The sequence below is a fragment of the Hylobates moloch genome, unplaced genomic scaffold, assembly GCF_009828535.3.
Source record: "Hylobates moloch isolate HMO894 unplaced genomic scaffold, HMol_V3 SCAFFOLD_4, whole genome shotgun sequence".
Taxonomy (NCBI): Eukaryota; Metazoa; Chordata; class Mammalia; order Primates; family Hylobatidae; genus Hylobates; species Hylobates moloch.
This window is the reverse complement of record NW_026652279.1, coordinates 169,209,100-169,225,690: the sequence shown is the minus strand read 5'-3', so window position 1 is coordinate 169,225,690 and position 16,591 is coordinate 169,209,100. Positions and strand designations below refer to the sequence as shown.

The 16,591-nt window shown below is 34.1% G+C and overlaps 1 protein-coding gene across 1 annotated transcript in view; it reads right to left on the bottom strand.

Annotated features, from left to right (window-relative positions):
* Positions 1-4,529: 4,529 nt before the first annotated feature.
* Positions 4,530-16,591, bottom strand: part of TNFSF13B (TNF superfamily member 13b) — a 39,846-nt gene continuing 27,784 nt past the window's right edge. The window contains exons 4-6 of the mRNA XM_032151310.2: positions 9,513-9,625; positions 9,274-9,424; positions 4,530-6,185 (exon numbers count right to left, since the gene is read on the bottom strand). Coding sequence (XP_032007201.1) covers positions 6,073-6,185; positions 9,274-9,424; positions 9,513-9,625 — 377 coding nt within the window. The 3' untranslated portion in view covers positions 4,530-6,072. The remainder of the gene's footprint in view (positions 6,186-9,273; positions 9,425-9,512; positions 9,626-16,591) is intronic.

Below are 16,591 nucleotides of genomic sequence, written 5' to 3'. Positions count from 1 at the left end.
ACCTGTTTTAGATTATTAGACCTGCCATAACAAAGTGTCACAAACTGGGTGGTTGAAAACAATTACGTCTCACTGTTCTGGAAGCTGGAAGTCTGAGGTCAAGGTGTTGCGAGGTCTTTGCTTACTCAGAAAGATCTAGGTGAGAATCTTTCCTTGCCTCTTTTAGCATTTGGTGGTTGCTGGCAATCCTTGGTGTTTCTTGGCTGGTAAAAGCACCCCTCTCATCTCTGCCTTGATACTCACATGGCCTTCTCCCTGTGTCCATGTCTCTGTTTCTTCTCCTCCTGTTATGAAGACAACAGCCATTAGATTTAGGGGCCCACCCTACTCCAGTATGACTTCACTTAAGTTACATCTTAACTACGTCTGCAAAGGCCTTATTTCCAAATAAGGTCACCTTTACAGGTATCAGGAGTTGCGACTTGAGCAAATATTTGGGGGAAATGTAGAAGTGATAATAATCATCCAGTGATAAAATTATCTTTTCCTGGTTGCAAAGTTTATTAGATTTAAAAAGTTTTCTTTATTCCCGCTTTGTTGAAAGTGTTTACCATAAGTAAATATTGAATTGTACTTTTTGCCTCCTGGATCTACTGAAGTGATCATGTGATATTATCCTTGAATATTTTATTAAACACAGAACACAGAATTCAGCCACCCTAGTCAAAGCTACCATGATTCCTTGCCTGGATTATGGCTACAGACCCCTGTTAGTCTCCTGGTTTCACCCATTCTCCCATGCAGACTAAACAGTAGAGAATCCAAAGTGGTTCTTTTACAAGTAAGTCAGATCACATCACTTCTCTGCTCAGAACTTTCTAGGGTTTCTTTTCTCACTCAGACTAAAAGCAATTCCCTCCCAATGCACAGCAAGTTCTTGCAGGCTCAGTGCCCTCCCCTCCCTACCTCTCTAGCTTCATCTTCTACTTTCTCCATGGATCACTGTGGTCCAGGCATCCTGGGACCACTGTCCTAGACAAACACACTGAAGGGATTTTGCTTTCCATTTCCTCTCTCTCAAATACTCTTCCCCATAAGTCTTACTGTATTAGTCCGTTTTCACGCTGCTGATAAAGACATACCCAAGACTGGGCAATTTACAAAAGAAAGGGATTTAATTAGACTTACAGTTCCACATGGCTGAGGACGCCTCACAATCATGGCAGAAGGCAAAGAGGAGAAAGTTATGTCTTACATGGATGGCAGCAGGCAAAGAGAGAGAGAGCGTGTGCAGAGGAACTCCTGTTTTTAAAACAATCAAGTCTCGAGAGACTGATTCACTATCACAAGAACAGCATGGGAAAGACCCACCCCCATGATTCAATTATGTCTCATTCAATTATCTACCACAACACATGGGAATTCAAGATGAGATTTGGGTGGGGACACAGCAAAACCCTATCACTTACATTACCCTCTCCACGCCCTTCTTCAGTGAGGCCTTCCCTGAATGAAGGCTGTACGGCATAGTGCTGAGGTTGAAGGACTTACAAATAAGGAAGCTGAGTTCAGATCTTGCCTTGCCATTTACAGCAAACAGGCAGTCTATGTAGACTCTGAGTTTATGAAATGTTTATGAAATAACTCTCATCTATGAAATAAGGAAATTAATAGTGGCTTGATCTTTTGGAGTTGTTGGAAAATTGAAATAAATTAACACCCAGAAGAGTCTCTCACACAATATAAATACCTAATAAATATTCATGATTGTTATTAAAGTATGCACCACATCTTCTTCCAGTAATGCCTTATGTCTGCTACTTGATTGGACTCCATAGTATTTGTTACCATCTAGCAAACCATATGTCCTGCTTGTTTTTTTTTTTTTTTTGCCCCCTTCCCACTAAATAATTACCAGGAATATCACCTTGTAAATATTAGACATTCAATAAATATTATTTGAATAAATGCTATAATGTCTAGACCCTTCAGTATAATATACAAGTGGTAATAATAATCCAGGGATAATTATCTTGTTCTGGTTGCCAAGTTCACAAGATTTTTAAAGTTTTCTTTATTCTCACTTTGCTAAAAGTGTTTACCATAGATAAATATTGAATTGTTCTTTCTTTCTTGGATTTACTGAGGTGATCATATGACAGTCTCCTTTAATATTTTATTATAATCACTTACATCTGTTATTAATATAAATTTGCACATATGGATCAAATCCAACATGGTTATTATGCATGCTCTTTTAAAATATACTGCTGAGTTCAATTCGCTAATGTTTCAAGACATTTGCGTCTACATTCATGAGTAAGATTGGCTTGTAATTTTTACTTCTAATTCTGCCCTCAGAATGTTTTGGTATCAAAATTATAGAGGGAAATACAAGTTGAACTTGGGAGCATTCTCTTTTTCTTGTTCTCTAAAATAATTTACGTAATGTAGAAGTAGTCTGCCCCTTGAATATTTGAGAAAATTTTCCCATCTTGGCCTGACCATTTTTTGTGTGTGTAAATTGTAGACTACTTCAACATCTCTAATGGATTCATTTTTGTCTCTTTCATACTGATCAGTTTTGTCAGTTTATATCTATCTAGGAATTTGTCTCTCATCTAATTTGTTAAAGTTTATTGACAAAACGTTCCTAGTACTTTTTTTTCATTTTTCTGTTTGGCATCTATACTTTTGTCCCCATATTCAATTCTAATATTGCTTATGCTGGCTTGCTGTATTTTTGTTTGAAAATATTGATAATGAAATATTTCACAAGAAACTTTGAGGTTTAAATATGATAAAATAAAAATACTTTATTTTTATGATGAAAGTATCATTATATTTGTTTATCTCTATATTTATATTTACCTCTATATAAATTTTTTGGTCTTATTGACCTTTTTAATTACCTGCCTTTTCCAGTTTCTGAATTTCTGCTCTTATCTTTAATTGCTTTCTTCTATTCCTTTGGCTTAGGTTTTTTTGTTTATTTAGTTTTTACCTTGCTTTTGTTTTGTCTTGCTTTTGTTTTTTTCTTGCTGTTGGTGCTTAGTTCATAACTTTCAGTCATTTTTCTTATATAAGTATTTAAGTTTATAAACCCTATGTATGCACTGATTTTCCTACACCCCAGGGTTTCTTGTGAAGTATTTTGTCATCTAGTTGTAAACATTTTCTAATTTCCATATGCTTTCTGTTTAAGCCATAAGTTATTTAGAAGTAATTTCTCTCCACTTTAATTTCCACATGCATATTTTCCTTACTTTTTAATCACCGATTTCTTTTACTAATGACGCCGTAGAGGAACTGTAATTTTTATAAAGCCAACTATTTAAAATGTGCTGAATCTTGCTTTATAACTTAGCATGTGGTCAGTCTTCACAGGGTCTGTGCATTAGTTGCTGTCTTAATGTTAGTGTCTTGACTTTTACCCTCGTGCGGTAAGATGTTAACACTGGGAATATAAGTGAAGAATATAAGGGGTTTCATTGCACTTCTGTTTCCCACATTTTTAAAAGTCTGAAATTATTTCAAAACAAAAAGTCAGAAAGTTTTAAAAACATGTAAAGTGATTAACTCAATGGTAAAGAATTTCCTCCCTTCTATCTATAATCCCACCTGTTGTCTTCCTTTCATCACCATCATCAAACCTCAAATGGTGAGGATTATGAATTCTCTACTGCGCCTTTGATATGGTTTGGCTGTGGCCCCACCCAAATCTCATATTGAATTGTAGTTCCCATAATTCCCATGTGTTGTGGGAGGGACCTGGTGGGAAATAATTGAATCATGGGGGCGGTTCCCCCATATTGTCCTGTGGTAGTGATAAGTCTCACGAGATCTGATGGTTTTATAAGGGGTTTCCTCCTCCATTTAGCTCTCATTCACTCTTTGCCTGCCACCATGTAAGATGTGCCTTTTGCCTTCTACCATGATTGTGAGGCCTCCCCAGCTATGTGGATCTGTGAGTCCATTAAACCTTTTTTCTTTATAAATTACCCAATCTTGAGTAAGCCTTTATCAGCAGTGTGAAAACAGACTAATACAACCTTCTAATTACAGCAGAGTGGGGGTCGGGCCCAAGATGTAATAAGAGGTTGCTGCCAACGAGATTGCCCTCAATGATACCTTTCATGATCCCTACAAGATGCTTGTCCTGGTGGAATTTTACCACCCCATAGTCAGCTCCTTAGGAGAAGAATGCTTGGCCTGCTATTAGCTTTTCTCAGTTACACATCTACTTAATATTATAAGTAATATATAAATACTTGATATTATACTAATTATATATACTTAATATTGTACTAAAAATCTCACAAAATATACTGTACTGTTGGATAAATTCAACTCTAAAGGTAATAACATAACTGATGTCTGCTTCTAAATAGTTTAAAATTAGGTAGTTAGACAGATACAGATGTGAACAGATCCTTTTTCAGACATAGAAAATAGTCACATTTCCAAACTATCATATCCTAACACAAATTAATTTATCATGTTTCACCTGATTTTAAAAATAACATTTAATTACACAGCGAGAATTCAAAAGGTGGGTGTTGCTAGACAAACTCAGTCAGACAATGAGGCAAAAGGCAATGAATGTTTTTATTTGTTAATCCACATTAGCAGCAACAACAGAAAAATCATTAATCACCCCGCCTAGCGTTAAAACTCTGACTCCACTTATCGCTTCTTCTTTTAAAATGATAATGTAAAAACAAAATGAATTGCAAAATATATTTTATTTGAACTTACTGAAGTCGAAATCATAGGAACCAGATATTTAAATAAAGTTTAAATCTAAAGTTTAGATTTTAAACATAAAATTTAAATCGTTTGTTTTGAAAAGTATATCCTTGTAAAGTATTTTGATATAGATGGGAACATTTTCATAGACTGGCAACTATTTTTCCACCTACTGTTTAATGAAGTAAACTGTTGAATGATGTAAACTGTTAAATGAAGTAAACAGTTAAAACCAATGACATAAAAGACAAGCAAAGCAAAGGAAACATTTTATAAAAGATAAGTATTACAGCATTCTTAAGTATGGTACTTTATAAAATGAAAACTGGGATGATGTCTTCTGAGATATCAACATATTTATAAGGAGCACATGGTATGTGACATACTTCAGGATGCCAAGAATTTTAATTAAAACTCAACCTCTATAAAGTGAATATAAAGCTAATAAGAGGAATATTTTTAAAGGTTGGGATATGTAAACTACAACAGCAGCAGTTTGAAACAGAAGAGCAAGAAATAAAGGGAAATTACATTACATTAGTATGAATGTATTCAGTAACTTCTGTTGGAGATTATGTTGTTATATATGCACAATTACAGTTACTTTTCAATCAATGCTTTATATGCATAAATTGAAATTACCTGATAATTAAAGTTTCTGAAATTTACTATAGAAAATACACACGAGCATAAACAAATGAGGATATTCTCTCCTGTGAAAAAAATGTGTGGGTAATATATTACATTATAGATAGAAATTGCGTACTTGAAATAACCATACAACACTTAAATAGTACATGGATACTATTTTCAGCCAAATTGTTTCATATTTAAATTTAAACTTTTATTTTTTTCATGTATCTAATGCAAGATTTCTAAAATTTTTATTTTTTACTTTTTATAATGTTAACTGAAAAGGAGGGAGTGCATTTAACATAAAAACAGAAGATGACTCTTGAGATTTCTCATAAATGTCTTAATGTCCTAGAGATGTGGGCACTTGTTCCATAGTAAATTATGGATACCACATTTTACAAAATCCTTACTGCCCCTTTGAATTGTGCCCTTCCTCCAAGATAAGAAGCTATGACTCAATTGTTCAACATGGAATTATAATGAAAAGCCTTTCTAGTTCTATCTTTCCGTAAATGGGCTCTATTTCTTGTAATTCACATGACACTCTTTGGCTGTGGCTGTCTGTTAAATTTCCTGTTTTGGACTAGTTTCCGCAAACCAAAACAAATAGCTCACAGAAAAGGCAATGGCAACTACTTTCTTTCTTCTTTTTTTTTTTTTTTTTTTTTTGGTATTTTCAGTTAGATTCTTTCTTCTTAGAGGTACAGAGAAAGGGAGGAAAATAGCTACAGACATGGTGTAAGTAGGTCACAGCAGTTTCAATGCACCAAAAAATGTGACATCTCCATCCAGTGATATTTGTGCATTTTCTCTTGGTATTGCAAGTTGGAGTTCATCTCCTTCTTCCAGTTTTGCAATGCCTGGGCAAAAATGATTTACAAGAACTGTAAGTGGTTATACAACAGAAAAGAAAAGAACCTTAAATAAAACTATTTTGTTCTGTAAAAAAAAAAATGTTAACATAGGCATTCACACTTCAAAATACACCAATGGACTTCTAAACCATTACAATTATCTTAGCCTAAAAAAATTTAGAAGAAATAAGCAAAAGGAGTTACAACAGATATATATGCATTTATCACCCACTCTTTAAAAAATGGAGTTCCCCAAAAGAAGCCCAATATATAACTTTTTAAACAGTTAGGTAAATCATGGAACATCCCTTGATAGAATATTAAATGATTAGTGATGAGTTTTGTTTAATTTTGTTGACAAGGAAAGTTTTTATAATAATGTTAAATAAAAATGTGAAAAATTACACACACATATACATACTAGATATTCCTAATTATAGTTTTAAGCATACAAATGAAAAGTATAAATATTAAAAACTGAAGAAAACACCGTTTCTTAACATACCACATTCATTAATATGTTTTTCTTGAGAGTCCAGACTATGGATTTAAGCATTATCTGGATTACTTTTCACAACCTCTTATATTTTGTTTTCTTAGATGACCACGTTTGTCTTTATAATCAAAAACAACAATGTAATTAACTCTTCAAAAATGAAGAGTGCAACTAATTTACAAGGAAAAATGCATCTGTGAATTAGTAATACAAAATACATTCAGGGACTACACTCAATGTATCAGGTAATTCTTTACCCCACCTCAAAGGAAAAATATGAAGGAGAAGAAAGAAGAGGAACAGGGGGAAGAGAAGAAATAAAGAAACTAACAAACAATAAAACTGTCATCTGAATTGTCAATACTTGTGGCTATTTTTAGAGTAGTTGCATTGTTTCATTAGCATAGTGAAAATGTACCTACATAAACACATGTATGTTCATGTCTATTCTAACCTAAAGCCCAAAGCATACAAATTTGCTCAGGCAGCAGCCAGGGGGAGTTTATTTATTGAACATTTACTATGTACCGGGCACCCTTCTAGACAAACATGCAGTAGTGATCGAGGATGACAAAATTTCCATCCCCATTGGGTATGCTTTTTTGTAATGGGCAAAGACAGAATACGAACAAAAGAAAGTTTTTTAGGACTTATTAAAGGTTATGTGTACACTTTCTAGAATTGACAAAGCATTTGAGGACTACCTTAAGTAGTAAGAATAAAAAGATTGAGATTTATTTGTTGAACAGACTTGTCATTTTCATAGAGGTTGGAAATGACCTAACATTTTGACAAAGACCATAGCTCACAAAGCATTAAGTAATGTTAACTCTAAAGATGAGGTGGGTGTGAATAACGATAGAATCTATTTAACATTTTAACACTAAGTTATTGGCTACTTCAATTCTTCCAGATTACAGCAATGAGGTATAATTTTTCTAATAAACATTTTATTAATACAATAAATAATAAGATTCAGCTTTAGGTATATAAGTGGTTCTTTGGTATTATGTTGGGTTTCTTAAGTTGGCCATTTACATCTTTTCAGGTTACTATGGAAACATTTTATGTACTTATACTCTAATGTGTGGTTTTAAATGGCTTTAAATAAATTTGCCCTAAAACAGATTAAAATTGCAAACCTGAAACTTCCTAGAGGATGGTATTCATATGCAACAGTAAGCTACTAGTAATGAAAAATATTTTTGAAGTCCGGTGAATTATTCTTAAAAAGTAAGACACCTTAAGAAATCTAGCAGAGACCTCTAAGAGCAAGTAAGTGTAAGAGGAGCAGATGACTAGAAAAACATTTTAAAGAGTTACTTGTAAAATTTTTAGTGCTAATAAATATAAATAAATAACAGATTGGAGTAGTCTTACCGTTTATAAATATTTTGCAGCTCCAAACTACTAGTCAGCACTGGGTGAAAGGAAACATCTCTTTATGAAAATTAGGGAATTCTAATTTTATAAACTTCCTCATCTCCCCACCAATGCTATCTGTGGCTGCAGATCCAGAATGACGTCATTTCTATTATTAGAAACTATTTTCCTTAGTTTCTAACTGACTTATTGGGCATTTGTTTGTAAATGCCTTTGAAATACAGTTTTTCAAAATGCATAGCCAGCCTCCATTCCTGTGTGTCACACGGTCATTCATGGTAACCATCTGGAACTGAAGCCGTTCCTCAGGGTTCTGGATTTTTACAAAATCAACAGAGAAAATAAATGTGTTTAAGGTAAATATTTTTCTTCAAAACCAGCCTGGATTAATTTTAAATCACCCTTGAAAAAGAAAATGAAGGAAATGTTGGCAACTACAGCTGAAACGGACCTAAGGTGTACAAAACCTGCCGTGCTCTCTGCCTCTCACTGCTCCTGGGTGCAAAGGTAGGTTTGCGCCTACACTTTCACATTCCTAAGTCACCTGTCTGGTGTCCATTGACACAAGATGTCACCTGTATGAGAAAGAAGCCATTGTACAACTTTCCCTTCCCCTCAAACCCGGCCAGGGGCATTTCTTCCACAGCATGCAAGAAGAGTTTTGGTTGCTCCCAGTGTGGAGCCAGACTGGCTGGTTTAAACCAAGTCTAAAAATTAGTAGCTGTGTAACCTGGGACAAGTTATGTTACTTCTCTGTGCCTAGATCCTAACTCCCTTAAATGGGAAGATTAAATAAGCAAGCATATATAAAATGCAGAAAAGAGTGCCTGGCAAGTGGTAATCAGTCTATCCCTGTCAGATATTATTATTGTTGTAATTAAGTGTTGAAAAAATACATTAGAATTTTTCTCAGTGTAGAAGTTACTATGTAGAAGTACTATGTACCATGTACTATGTACAATGTAGAAGTTGCTATGAAATTACTACCTTTTCTAAATGCATATAAAAATGGTAAAACTATTAGTAATAATTCCATCTTTCTCAATTAAAACAGACTAGCTTATCATTCAAGATTTAAAAAACACAATATATCGAGGAATGTCTTTCTATTTGTATGTTAGGGCACCATCCTTTCATTTTCACATTTTGCAGCTCAGATTTTTCATCAAACTCTCTTCATTTCACAATTAGCAGGGTGTGAGAACTATTATTTACCAGCTGAATAGCAGGAATTATTGGGTAGTGTTTCAGGCATATTTTGAATACATCGAAACAAAGTCACCAGACTCAATTCATCCCCAAAGACATGGACCTTTTTCCTCTGAATTAGGTGTCCCATGGCGTAGGTCTTATCAGTGTATAAAACCTGAGAAACAAACCAAAAAACTTGGTCAGAAATGAACACAAAATGGGAGGCTTTGAACAGTCAAACCAGAATTAGGGTTTGAACCTACCTGACCATATATAAAAAAGTAACCAGTTTCTTTGACCAATATTTTGTTATCTTTTTCTTCTAGGGCACTTCCCCTTTTAAAGCTGAGAAGCCATGGAACAAATGTGTAAGATCCTGCAATGAAGAGAATCATTTATAAGGAAAGAAACCAACAAAAGCAGTTTTCACCTCCATTTAGTTGTTAAGCTACCTCTGAAACATAGAAGATAATCCATCCTAAAAAAAAAAAAAGAAAGAAAAAAAGAAGGAAAAAGGAATACAAGTCACATTACTGCACTGGATTCTTTGCCATCACTTATATGTCAACCTGGGTTAATATATCGGATACAAGAACCTGAGAGCTAACCCTTTATATGAATGCCTGGTTTTCCCTTTATTGGTCTATATTTCAGCTAATCTGGATAAGAGAGTTTGAAGCAAAGAGTGGACAAAATTTCTCTGAATAACACACTAGTAGAGATTTTCCTTTGATTCCCAGAGAGGAAAGAGTATCTGAAGAGTTTGGCAAAAGCTTTCCAGAGGAAGAAATCTCTCCATTCCTTGGCCCAAATGTGGCAACAGAAGGGAGCCTACGGAAGAAAGAAGAAAGTGACTAAGACACAACCTTTACTAAGAACGGTCAAGGAGCTTTGTAACAACGATCTATGATATTTGAGTTTCAATGGCTTCTGTTCAGTTCAGTGATCATTCTCCTCCATTACCCATCAAAAGTCACTTGGGGAGTGACAAGGAGGCCACTGTGCTCAAGGGTGAGGTGAAAGGGACAGAGAGAAGACAGTAGCTATCAGTGAGTAGGCACATGGGGGACTACGTTGCTGAGCCAGAATCTGTAGGTGCGTTCGGACATCAGAACCCATTAAGAGAGCAGAGACACTCCTTTCCTGTGACTTCATACTTTACATGCCCTGGATTTCTCATGGGTGTATCAAGTAAAGGGTGAGCCCTAAGGCTGGAGATTGGGAAATTTGGGGAGTATAAATTAAATGATGTAAAATGAATAAAAAGAAGATTAGGGGGACTGTAATATAAGGATAAAATGGTAAAATAGAGCTATGGAAGTTAGTCTAAAATCATACTTTAAATGTCCCTATATAATTGGTAATGGTGGACCATACCTGTGTCCAAATTTCATCCTGATCATAGCAAAAATGAAAACAAAATCGATAATAAAATTCAGAGTCCACAACAGACAATAGGTTAGAAGCCCAAGAAGATAACAATCTTTCTAGAATTGAGATTAAAGAACATTTTTTTTCTGTGGGTCTTCATGAGGGGCACAGGATGATATGGTAGCTAACAATGTGTTCACATTCTGTAAATACAACTGCCAACTGTACGTGCCTTCTTCACATAGTGTTTCCAAGGCAAACCAAATATATTTAAACTTTTTCCAAATAAAATTTTTTTGATCTTATGTTTTAATTGACAGATAAAATTGTACATATTTGTCATGTACAACATGATGTCTTGAAATATATAGGCATTGTGCAATGACTGAGTTGAGCAAATTAAAATATATGTTACCTCATATAGTTGTCATTTTTGTGGTGAGAACACAATATCTGCTCATTTAGCATTTTTCAAAAATACATTTTCATTAACTGTAGTCACCATGTTGTACACGAGATCTCTTGAACGTATTCCTCCAGTCCAACTGAGATTTTGTAACCTTTGATCAACGTCTTTTCACCCCCACTCCCACCACCCCAGGCACTGGTCAACACCATTCTACTCTCTACTTCTTTGAATTTGACTTTTTTTATATTCCACATCTATGTCAGATCATGTAGTATTTGTCTTTCTGTGCTTATTTCACTTGTTATTATAATGTCCTCCAAGTTCATCCATGTTACTGCAAACAACAGGGTTTCCTTCTTTTTATGCTGAATAGTATTCCACTGTGTATATATCGCACATTTTCTTCATCCATTCATCTGCAGATGGACACTTAGGTTGATTTAATATCTTGCTATTGTGAATAATTCTGCAATAAACATTGAAGTACAGATATCTCTTCTATGGTCACACCACTCTGAATGCACCCTATCTTGTCTGACCTCAGGAGCTAAGCAGGGTTGGGCATGGTTAGTACTTGGATGAGAGATATCTCTTTGACACACTGATTTCATTTTCTTTGGATATATACTTGGTAGTGGGATTGCTGGATCATATGGTATTTTATTTTTAATTTTTAAAGAAACTTTTATACTAATTTTCATAATGGCTACACTAATTTATATTCCCATTCCAAATAAGATTCTTGAGGGAAGAATATAAAATAACACATTTCTGATTGTTTCTAAGGAGTAAGAATCCTAGGTGATAACAAAGCAAATTACATTGCAAATTCAAGTTGAAATAAATAACATTTCCTTAGTCAGATCTTTGAGTTCCTATTACCATGGACAGAGGGAGGAAAGATGTCAGGGAGAGTGGGGAGGAAGGATGGAGGATCTATGGGTGGATCAAGAAACTTCCCAGGTCTTCTTCAGACATGCTTTTGTCGGCCTGTGCTTCTTGCTCACTCCTGGGAGCCACCTCTGTCACTGTCTCTCACCAAGGGTGAATGTGCCTTGACATAGGCGGTCTAATTGGCTTTTCCCAAAGAAGGGAACATTTTCCTTAAAAGAAAAGCCCTCTTGTATAGTAATAGTTAACACAAGATCACCTCAGTGACAAATTACAAATGCAAAATCATCATCACCTCTTTTACGATATAATTTCAGTGAAAAGATTATAATAAAATAGTTTTTAATTTTTTTAAATGACATAATGTATGCAAAGCACTTTTTGGAGTGCTGAAAAATGAGGAAGAGTTAATACAGTTACTGTCATTATTGTAAAACACAAACCGATGACTTCACCAAGGCAGTTGCTTTCATAGTTTAATGATATTCATTTGATGCTTGGAGTGAAGAGAGCTTTTAAAAAAATAATACACTTGAGAGATACTAAATTTTCTGAGCTAAAGGGCCATTTATGTTTGGTTCCCTGTCATTTTCCCAGGGCTTAACATCATGACTGACCCACAGTAGACATGCAGCAAATATTTATTAAATTAATGAATTCAAATTTAAACATAATATAATTCAAAATAGCAATGTACTGTAAAAATTAATCACAGGTATTCAACTTTTTTTTTAAAGCATTTTGCTACCAAGTTACTGAAATTCTTGGTAATGAAATGCCCTCCATCATAGAGCTAGTATATTCTCTTAAATTGAAGTAAAATACAAATTTCTAAAACGACTTGTCTACATTCCAGCTAGAGATATTTGTTTACTAAAATTTTATAATAATTTAGATTGATTTGTTAGATTTTTTACATTAAATTTATATCTATAAAATTAAAGACCCACTTCTTAGTAAATGTCACTGGTGTATTGTCAGCATAGAAAATAAAACAAGTATGTAGTAGGTCTCTATTCTTACTGTCTCTTAATATTTTATTTAGGCATTTTATCATCTCTTTCTGGCAATAATCTTATTAAAGTGATAGAGAACATATTTACCTATTTTTATTTATTGTCTTTATTCCTTCCACATCCACACACACACACATGCACATCCACATACCTACCCAGGCTCTCTGCAAACAGGAGGTAAAGACTAAGTTTAATTGCAGACAGCCTAGTGAAAGGTTGAAGAAATACCCCGGTTCAGAGGCTGTTTGTAAACACCAAGAGAGATTTTTATTTTTATTTTTTTGACTTCTAATGTTTAACAAAATCTCTGTCAGGATGAGGATTAGCGATAAAATCATCTCTATCAGGCCAATAAAAGAGATAATAGAAGGACTCCTGTGTCCACACAGGACAAGGAATAGAATCTAGGCAAAAAAAAAAAAAAAAGTATTTTGGAAAAATTACTAAAGAAGTGAACAACTGCAGTCCACATCCATTAACAACAGAAAACCCTGAGGATGGGAGTAATTTTGATTTTCAGATTTGCTACATTGTAACATCCTAACTGTTCAATTTTCAAGAAGAAACTTCAAGGCATACAAAGAAAGAGAAAATTATGAACTATTCAGTGGACCAAAAGAATAAAGTCATTATTACAAGATTAATACTCAATAGCGAATCACTTTTCTACCAGTGATCTAACACTTTTCTACCAGTAATAAACAAGTGGAATTTGAAATTAAAAACATAATGGCATTTAGACGATTACCTCAAAAAATGAAATACTTAGGAATAATCCAACAAAATATGTAAAGATTTAAAGAACTAAATAAATGGAGAGCTATTCTATGTTTATGAATAGGAAGAATCAATATTGTCAAGATGTCAGTTCTTCCTGTAGATTCAATGCAATGTTTTTTGTTGTTGTTTGTTTCTTTGTTTCTTTGTTTTCCCCAAGTCTTGCTCTGTCGCCCAGGCTGGAGACAGGGGCGCCATCTTGGCTTACTGCAACCTCTGCCTCCTGGGTTCAAGCAATTCTCCTGCCTCAGCCTCCCGAGTAGCTGGGACTACAGGCACGCGCCACCACACTGGGCTAATTTTTGTATTTTTAGTAGAGAGGGGTTTCACCATATTGGCCAGGTTGGTCTCGAACTCCTGACCTCGTGATCCCACCTTGGCCTCCCAAAGTGCTGGGATTACAGGCATGAGCCACCGTGCCCAGGTGACTCAATGTAATCTTAATCAAAATCAAAGCAAGTTGAATATCAACAAACTGAGTCTAAAGAATATATAGAGAAGCAAAAGACACAGAAATGCCAACATAATATTAAAGGATAAGAACAAAGTGGGAGAACTAACACTACTCTACTTCAAGACTTACTATAATTGATTTTAATAAGATTTGGAATCTTTTTGTCTTTACCCTCCTTGAAGTTTACTGAACTTTTCAGATGTGTAAATTTATGACTTTCTTCAACATTGGAAAGAGTTTGGCCATTATTTCTCCAAATATTCTTTTTTCAAATTTTAACTCTCTTCTCCTTCTGTGACTCTCATAATGCATATGTTCATCTGTTTAATGTATCCTGGGTGTTCTCTTATAATCTGTTCACTTTTCGTTATTCTTTTTTAATTTCATTTTTAGAGCCATTTTAGATTCACAGAAAAATTGAGAGGAAGGTACAGCGATATCTCATAGACCTCATACTCCCTACAGATGCATATCCTCCCCCATTATCAAAATCCCCCAGCAGTGATACATTTGTTACAACTGATAAACCTACAGTGATATATCATGGAGGAAACTTAAATTGCTATTACTAAAAAAAAGAAGTGAAAATAAAAATGTTACATACTGTGCAATTCCAACTACATGGCACTCTGGAACAAAGTTAAAACTATAGAGACATTTAAAAAATGCCATTTCCAGGGCATAAGCAGCAGAAAGGGAAAGGTAGTTGGAGTGAAGCACAGAGAATTTTTTGGACAGTGAAAATACTCTAATATTACAATGGTGGATACATGCATTATACATTTGTGCTAACCTATAGAAAGTAAAACACTAATGTGAACCCTAATGTAAACCGTGGACTCTGGATGATAATGATATATTAGTGTAGGTTTCTCAGTTGTAACAAATGTATCACTCTGGTGGGGGATTTTGATAATGGGGGAAGATATGCATCAGTAGGGAATATGAGGTCAATGAGATATCTCTGTACCTTTCTCTCAATTTTTCTGTGAATCTAAAATGGCTCTAAAAATAAAGTTAAAAGAAAAAAGAAAAGTGAACAGATTATAAGAGACCCCCAGGAGACATTAAGCAGATGAACATATGCATTATGAGAGTTACAGAAGGAGAAGAGAGAGAAAATTTGAAAAAAGAATATTTGGAGAAATAATGGCCAAATTCTTTCCAATGTTGAAGAAAGTCATAAATGTACACATCTAAAAAAATTCAGTAAACTCCAAGAAGGGTAAACACAAAAGATTCCTATCAAGACTTATTAAAATCAAGCTATTAAAAGATAATGACAAAGAGGAGACCTTGAAAGCAGAAAGAGAGGCAATTCATCAAATACAAAATATGCTCAATAAGATTAATAGCTGATTTGTCATCAAAAACCATACAGGCCAGAAGGCAGGGGAATTACATATTTAAAGTACTGAATGAGAAACACCGTCTACCATGTATTCTATATGTGGGAAAATATCCTTAAAATGTGAAGAAAAATTAAGGTGTTCTCAAATAAAGAAAAACTGAGGGAGTTCATTGGTAGCAGACTTACCCTGTGAGAAATACTAAAGGACATAGAAATAAAAAAAAAATGCTAAGTGAGAACTGAAAGACATATGAAGAAATAAAGAATACAAGTAAAGGTACATACATAGGTAAATATAAAAGCCATTGTAAGTGTATTTTTAGTTTTTAACTTCTCTTTTTGTTTCCTGTACTATTTAAAAGACAAATACACAACATAATAATTACTAATTTATGTTAAGGGCTTACAATGTATAAGTATATATTTTGTGACAATAACAACATAAGAGAGAAGCTAAGTTGTCATCAGTTCAAACCACATTGTTATAAATTTAGGATGTTTACTGTAATCACCAGAATCACAACTATGATAATAACTTTTAAAAATGCACAAAAAGAAATTAAGAGAAAAACAAAATGGTGTACCTATAAAAGTCTATTAAAAACAAAATAAAGAGGTAATAAAAGAAATGAGGAACAAAACCTATAAAAGAACAAACAGCAACGTAAGTAATTCTTTCCTTATCAGTAATCACTTTAAATATGAATGAGCTAAATTTAAATTTGGCAACTAAAATACAGAGATTGGCAAAATAAATTTTTTAAAATCCCAAACTCATGATCTAATTATATTCTACCTACTAGAGACTCACTTCAGATTCAAAAACACAAGCAGGTTTTTGTGTTTCAAGGTTTCAAGATCAATGGATGACAAATATGCCTCCTTGCAGATAGCAGCCAAAGAGAACAGGGATGGCTAATACTGATATCAGAATAAATACATGTTAAGCCAAAAATTTTTATGAGACAAAGATAGTATTAAATATTGATAATAGGGTCAATTTATCAACAATACCTAATAATTATAAACATCACTCAACAGAACCTCAAGATATAAGCAGATATTGGCTGAAT